We start from the raw sequence: 7,783 nt of genomic DNA on the forward strand, positions 1-7,783 counted from the left end.
GATAGGAGTCTCATGGTCTCTCCTGCCCGGGCTGGCTTTGAACCGTGATCCTCAGATCTCAGCCTCCTGAGTAGCTAGGATTACAGGCGTGAGCCGCCAGCACCCGGCTCCCAAGCCTCTATTTTCTATTGGGGCTTGAACTCAGGGATTTGTGCTCTCACTTGTCTTGCTTGCTTAGCTAGAGCTCTACCACTTGAGCCATGCCTCTAGCTTTGAGTTTCACGGAATAATTGGAGATTGAGTCTATCAAATGTGTCTGCCAGGATGGTTTCAAACCACCATACTCCAGATCTCAGCTCCTTGAGTAGCTAAAAATACAGGCGTGAGCCAGTGGCTCACACACCCAGCTAGAGCCTGGTGGTCTAAGAACAAAATGAAACAATAAGTTTAATTTCTCGAAAGATTTTTTTTTTTGGGTCCGGTCGTGGGGCCTGAACTCTGGGACTGGTCACTGTCCCTCAGCTCTTCAGCTCAAGGCTAGCGCTCTACCACTTGAGCCACAGCACCACTTCTGGCTTTTTTCTTTTTGCTTATGTGGTGCTGAGGAATCGAACCCAGGGCCTCGAGCATGCAAGGCAAGCACTCTACCACTGAGCCACCTTCCCAGCCCAATTTCTCAAAAGGTTATAGGGCTATTCAGGTTTTCTATTTTCTCTTGAGCCAGTGGAGGGTTTTCCTAAAATTTGTCGATTTCATCTCAAGTTTCCATATGGTTGGCATGTAGTTAGATAGGTTATTGTATTATTACCCCTGAAGTGTGAACTATATCACCATTTGCCAGTGGCTTGTATATGGTTGGTTTTGGGGCATGTCTCATAGGGATAGGCAAATTAGTATACTTTAGGTGTGTTACATATAAAGTTCTATCAAATGTTTGGAACCTATTTTTTTTTAAACTTTTCCTATTTGTTTCTCACTGATCAGTTAATTTCTGGGACAGGGTTTGTTAAACTAATTACAGCTATTAATTTAAATGTATTTCCAAATTGCTTCATATCTTTTGAAGCTATGTTGTTAGGTACATATATTTGTGATCATCACATCCCCTTAATTTAGTTATTTTTGGTATATAATCTCTTTCATATCCTTTTTCAAGAAAAAAAATCTTGTTTCCTTCTTTCCTGATATGGATGTGAATAGCCTCGGAACCTCTCTATTTTAGGAGTTCATATTTATGGTGTCACATGTCCCTTTCGTAGTTAGAGGCATATGAAGCCCATTTCAAAATACTGCTTTGAATGTGTGGGATCACAAAGCAAACTAATTGTATTGAAATAGCCATCAAAACAATTAAGCCAGTTGGGACATTATGTACAATTTTTTAGATAATGTATTAAACATGACACAAATGTAGGCTTACTAAGGAGTGATAAGAGAAGAAAATATTTTGGAATACTGTGATAATGTGATTAGTGAGGTCAAAGTCACAGGTACTGCTAACATATGATATTACTGATATGTTATCCATGCCTATAAGTGACAAAGAGGCTAACTTTCAATTCGCAGCTAGTGACAATCAACTCCTACTTTTCCCTATGAAGTTCACAGACTGATTTGGTCCATTTTTAAGCGATTCTGCTCTAGCTTAAAATCTTCTGAAAGTCTCTGTCTTTTAATCATACACTCAGCTCATTTATATTTATTGTAATTATTGATATATTTAGGACTTTTTGCATCCTCCCCCCAATCTTGTTTGTGTCATGTAAGTTAGAATTCGCTTTGACTTGTATGAAGACAAACCCTAAACAATGATGGTTTAAGTCAGATATTGTTTATTTCTCTTGTAGTCTGGAAGCCACTGAGTCTCCAGGGACTCAGGTTTTACATACTTCCCTTAGGCTTTCCACCCTCAAATGCATCTCAAGCTGCGAGATGCTACTGATGCTTTCATAGCCTTCATATACTTGTTCCAGGAGGAAGGATGAGTAGTGAAAGGGTAATCAGGATGTAGAACCATCTGCATTTCATTGGCACAGCTGAGGAGGTAGCAAAGAAGCCAGGAAAAGTTTCCTTTTGGCTGCGTATATAATGACCTCAATAAAATGAGGGCTTCGTTATGGAAGAAGAGGAAGGCAGCTGTTATATGGTAGCTATCTCTGCTGTAGTCTCCCAGCCATCATCATTGTGGAATGCGTAGCTTGCCAAGAGGAGTGCTCCAGCCTTCAATATGGTACCCGATCATGAGGACCAGCCTGCCATCTGGTGGCAGCAAGTTGCCCTGGTCTCCTCTCATGGTACAAGCTGTAGAGTTTGGTCCTCGCTGGACAGATATGTCTTGCATTCTCTGCTTACTATGTTTCTGTCAGCATCAGTGGTAGACTGCTGACTGTCTAGCTGTCATGGTAGGCCAACAACATTGCTTCTGACCATCAACCTCAGCTTTCGACCATCAACCTTAGCTTTCAGCCAATAATGTAACATTGTCAGGTCAGCCTGAGAGTTACAGGTCTTGCCACGTGCTCTCTACGTAAGAGTCTCCTGCTGTAGCCAGGTACTGGTGTTCACGCCTGTAATCCTAGCTACTGAGGAGGCTGAGATCTGAGGACCCTGGTTCAAAGTCAGCCCAGGCAAGAAAGTCCATGAGACTCTTATCTCCAATTAATTACCAAAAGGCTGGAAGTGGAGCTGTGGCTCAAGGGATAGAGGGCTACCTTGAGCAAACAAAACAAAACAGAAACTTAGACAGTACCCAGGCCCTGAGTTCAAGCCCTACCACCACCACTACAAATTGCCTACTGAAATTCAGTATCAGCTCAAAGAGAGCCTTGTGCACATCTGTAGTGAAGGATCTGATGTAAGCTCTAATTAGAATCCACTACAAGATGATGTTTTCCTCTCTTTTCCAGAGTCCATGCCTCAGAGGTAATAATGCTTTTGCTCCTCTTCCTTAAGACTAGAGCTCTTCTAGTGTATAAGTTCTAGTATTCAAAACAATGGTTTCTGCAAGGAAGCACTGTGAAGGTTCCACAGCCTTGACAGTTGAGAGCCCCATCTGGCAATCCCAGATGCCCCATGCCTCAGTGAACAGAAAACAAAAGAAGGCGGGGGATGGTTGGATGGGAATAAGTTCTCTGTCAGCTGGAGTGGCTGCTTCTGGCTGTTAAATCCAGTTACAGCTGCACAAGGAGAATGAGAAGTATGCATCTGGATCCCCTGAAATCCTCTGGGTGCCTCTAATTCCACGGCCACTGGTACAAGTTAATCGAAGCTGACAGCAATTCAGTATGAGCAGGACAACCCTGGGCTCAGCTTCCTCCTGAACAAAGTGTGGATGATCCCATGGGTGAAGCCTCTGACCCCACGAGGAGCATGCTGAAGGCAAGGGAAAGCTGAATGCGGGGCAGGAGGGGTTGTAGATGCCACTGGAGTGCTTATCTGTACATTTTCTCTGCCTGCTTCACCATGCATGTATTTATTGTTGGTACTGATTGTCCTAATTTTATCCTCTCCCATTTTGCATCGGAGGTTTTTTTGGTGGTGGTGAACTGGACCAATCTAGTGCATGATTACAGAAAATGGAGGGCTGGAGGTGTGGATCAAATGGTAGACCACTTGCCTAGCAAGCATAAGGCCCTCAGTACAGCCCTGCCCCTAAACTACTTTAGGGTGGAGTATGATGGTACATGCCTATAATTCCAGCTTCTCAAGAGATAGCGATCAGGAGGTTCAATGTCTGAAGGCAGCCTAGGGAAAAAGGTAGTAAGCCAATTTCAACTCATCTCAACAAAAGCTGGGTGAAGTAATGCATACTGTAATTCTAGGGGTGCAGAAGGCATAGGTAAGAAGATTGCTGTCTGAGATGAAGCAATCATGTCCTAAGCAGAAACATGAAATGCTAACAACAACAAAAATTAGTTGGGAGTCGGTAGCTCACGCCTGTAATTCTAGCTACTCAGGAGGCTGAGATCTGAGGATCCTGGTTCAAAGCCAGCCTTTGACTCTTATCACCAATAAACCACCAGAAAACCAGATGTAGATGTAGTACTGTGGCTCAAGTGGTAGAGTGCTTGTCTTGAGCTGAAGAGCTGAGGGTCAGCTCCCAGACCCAGAGTTCAAGCCCTACAACCACAAAAAAAAAAAAAAGGTCTAGAGCTCAATTAACAGATCACCTGTTAGATTGAATTCAAGACCTTAAAAACACAAGCTCTTGAATTCAAATCCCAGTATCATTAAAAGAAAAGAGAAAATAAAGCTGGGTGCTGGTGACTCATGCCTGTAATCCTAGCTACTCAGGAGGCTGAGATCTGAGGATCTTGGTTCAAAGCCAGCCAGGCAGGAAAAGTTCATGAGACTCTTATCTCCAATTAACCACCAGAAAGCTGGAAGTGGAGTTGTGGCTCAATGTGGTTGAGTACTAGCCTTGAGTGAAAAAGCTCAGGGACAGCATCAAGGCCCTGAGTTCAAACCCCATGACTGACAAGAAGGAAAAAAAAAACTAAGATGAAATTTTGTCGAAACCAGAGATTTGAGTATCACCAATGTTCCCTGGAGCAGGACTTCAGGGCTTAGCTATTTCTCTAGGAATAAACAAGAAGACTATTCTTATTTGATGGAAATACATTTGCCCTTTGAGTGGTGGCTTCATGGGAGTGTATGGAAGGGAAGATAGGGTGGAAGGGGGACTGAGAAAGTAAGGAGTGGACTGTGGCAAATCCTAAGAACAGACCCTGCTCAGGCCTCTGAGCCTCCCTCCATGGTGGCTTCCTGCCTCAGAGGCTAGGTAAAGGATGGTGTTCCAGCTGCCCAGGCAGCCAGGATTTCTTTATCACCCGGCTTCTGCCAAGAACACACAGACAAACCAGGAGTGGATGGTGATTGGGCTCAGGTGGGGAGCCCTCTGGGCTCTTCTGTGTGCCCTGTAGCACAGTGATCCTTTGGTAGCTGCTGAAACAGTGGCCCTCCCACAAGCTCGGGCCTGGCATCTTGGTGCAGTGACAGCAGCTCTGTTCTTTGGCAGCTGGCCCAGCTAAATGCAGTCAGTGAGGTTCTAGAGTCACAGCAGGGACTGAACCTCTCCAGCCCAGAAGCTCTGCAGTGCGGTTCAGGTGATTATCTTTAGAATAAATAGGAATTTACCTTTGAGCCCAAAAGGTGAACACAGTAATGTATTTCCTCTCTCGGCACCTCTCTCTCTCTCTCTCTGCTTCTCTCTGTTTCTTTTTCTTTCTCTCTTTGTTTCTTTATCTCTCTTTGTTTCTCTCTCTCTGCTTCTCTCTCTTTGTTTCTCTCTCGTTGATTCTCTCTCTCTCTCTTTGTTTTTCTCTCTTGCCTGTCCTGGGGCTCGAGCTCTGGGTTTGAATGCTGTCCATGAGCTCCTTTTTACTCAAGTCTTAGCACTCTACCACTTGAGCCACAGCACCACTTCGAGCTTTTTCTGTGATTAATTGGAAATGAGTCTCGTGGACTTTCCTGCTTGGGCTGGTTTTGAATTCTGATCCTCAGATCTCAGTCTCTTGGGTAGAATAGAATTATAGAAGTGAGCCACCAGTGGTCAGTTCCACTTGGCTCTCTTTTCCCTTTTATGTGTCAGAGTTACCTATAATTTAAGGATAAGTTACACCTAAACCCCTAGGGACTGGTGGCCTGGCTACATGTTCTTGAGCACTTCTCTTTAAGTATCCTTTTCCCCAAATGTAAAATGGGGGAACACAGCTCCTGTCTTGGGGGTAATGGGGAGATGACATGAGCGGCGTGCATGAGGCATTTATACAAGGGTTGTTACTGTTATTGTTGTGATGTGTCATAATGATGATATATCTCCTTCAATTATAAAGAGCTTTGCTGGGTACACTAATGTAGGTGAATGATTATCTTTTTTTTTTTGTCAGTCATGAGACTTGAACCCAGGGCCTGGCACTGTCCCTGAGCTTGTTTGCTCAAGGCTAGGTCTCCTATCACTTTGAGTCACATCTCCACTTCTATTTTTTTTCTTTTGAGTGGCTAATTGGAGATGAGTCTCATGGCGGGTGGGGGGCTGGGAATGTGGCTTAGTGGTAGAATGCTTGCCTAGCATGCTGCATAAGGCCCTACGTTCAATTCCCTTATACCACATAGTCAAAAAATAAATACAAATTAAAAAGAAAAAAAACACTCATGGGGACTTTTTTACCCAGGGTTGGCTTTGAACTGCAATCCTCAGGTCTCAGCCTCCTGCATAGCTAGGATTATAGTCATGAGCCACCAGTGCCCAGAGTGATAAAGGTCTTTAGTGGCTTGGATTATGCCCTACCATACCTCCTCACATTGAGAGTTTGTGCTGAGAAATCTTCTGTTATTCTAACAGGCTTGCCACTGTATGTGACATGTTCCTCTTGCAACTTTTTTTTTTTCTGTCAGTCGTGGGACTTGAACTCTGGGCCTGGGTGCTATCCCTCAGCTCTTCAGCTCAAGTGCTCCACCACTTGAGCCACAGTGCCACTTCCGGTTTTCTGGTGGTTTATTGGTGATAAGAGTCTTATGCATTTTCCTACCTGGGCTGGCTTTGAACCACAATCCTCAGATCTCAGCTTCCTGAGTAGTTAGGATGACAGGCATGAACCACTGGCGCCACTTGCAGCTTTTAATGTTCTTTTTTTGATCCATATATTTAGTGTTTTAGATATAATATATATTATGACTAGAAATGTTTCTCTTTTGAGTTTCCCTGTTTGGTCTTCTGGAATCCTATACCTGGATTATCTTCTTTTTCTCTCTTTTCCTTTCTGGGGAAGTTTCTGGTTTTATTGTTTTGTTTTGTTTTTGAATAGGTTATTTATACCTTTACCTGTATCTCCTCTCCTTCTCTACCCATCACTTAGAGGTTTGGTCTTTCTATAGTGTCCTAGAGGGCTTGTAAATCTCATTAATATTTTCTTAAATTTTTTCAAATTTCTTTGATTGATCTAATCACTCTGCTTTATCTTCGATCTCTGATACCCAATTTTCAACTTGTTCTGTTTTTTTTATAGCTAGGCTTTTGTTATTTATTTATTTATTTTTTGGGTCCAGTTATGGGGCCTGAACTCTGGGCCTGGGCGCTGTCCCTCAGCTCTTCAGCTCAAGGCTAGCACTCTACCACTTGAGCCACAGCGCCACTTCCGGCTTTTTTCTTTTTGCTTATGTGGTGCTGAGGAATGGAACCCAGGGCCTCAGGCATGCAAGGCAAGTGCTCTCTACCACTGAGCCACTTTCCCAGCCCGGCCTGAGGTTTTTTGTTGTTGTTCTTCCATGTAAAATACAGAAGGGAGTTTAGTTCCTCTTTTCTGATTCTGGTGGAGAAACACAGGTCAGGTAGTGGCTTCAGATGATCTGAACCTTAGGGCTATTGACTTCTGTAGCTTCCTGTCTCTCATTTCCTAAGGAGACAAAACCCAGAGAGGTAAAAGGACTTGGCTGGTGATGGAGACCTGCTGGCCAGTGCCCCACACCCGACTCCCACAGGAGGACATCTCTGGGTCCTTGGCCTCCATGCCCTCCCATTTGGCAAGGCACCAGGGAGCCACAGACAGAGGAAGGAGCGGTGAGGGCACAAGGAGAGGAGACGCGGCTGAGACAGGGAGCAGGAGGAGGTAGAGTCTTCTGAGCCAGGACCCTGCATGAGAGCCACAGCCAGTGCTCCGGTCAGGAATCCGCTTCCAGTTTCAGCGGCCTCACTAAAGCATACATTTTGGAGTCGAGGAAATCCCACTGGACTCAAACAGAAGGTGCTGTTGACTCAAATCTTTCCTAAGCACCTACTATGTGCTGATCACTGTCCTCAGCAGGTGAGCTGTCTACCTCGGGGAGTTTCTATTCTAATAGAAAA

At 44.4% G+C, this 7,783-nt stretch overlaps 1 protein-coding gene across 1 annotated transcript in view; it reads right to left on the reverse strand.

Moving 5' to 3' along the window:
* Positions 1-2,233, reverse strand: part of Cda (cytidine deaminase) — a 37,577-nt gene extending 35,344 nt beyond the window's left edge. The window contains exon 1 of the mRNA XM_013032593.1: positions 2,175-2,233. Coding sequence (XP_012888047.1) covers positions 2,175-2,233 — 59 coding nt within the window. The remainder of the gene's footprint in view (positions 1-2,174) is intronic.
* Positions 2,234-7,783: the final 5,550 nt, after the last annotated feature.

This window comes from Dipodomys ordii, unplaced genomic scaffold (genome assembly GCF_000151885.1).
Source record: "Dipodomys ordii isolate 6190 unplaced genomic scaffold, Dord_2.0 Scaffold6, whole genome shotgun sequence".
NCBI lineage: Eukaryota > Metazoa > Chordata > Mammalia > Rodentia > Heteromyidae > Dipodomys > Dipodomys ordii.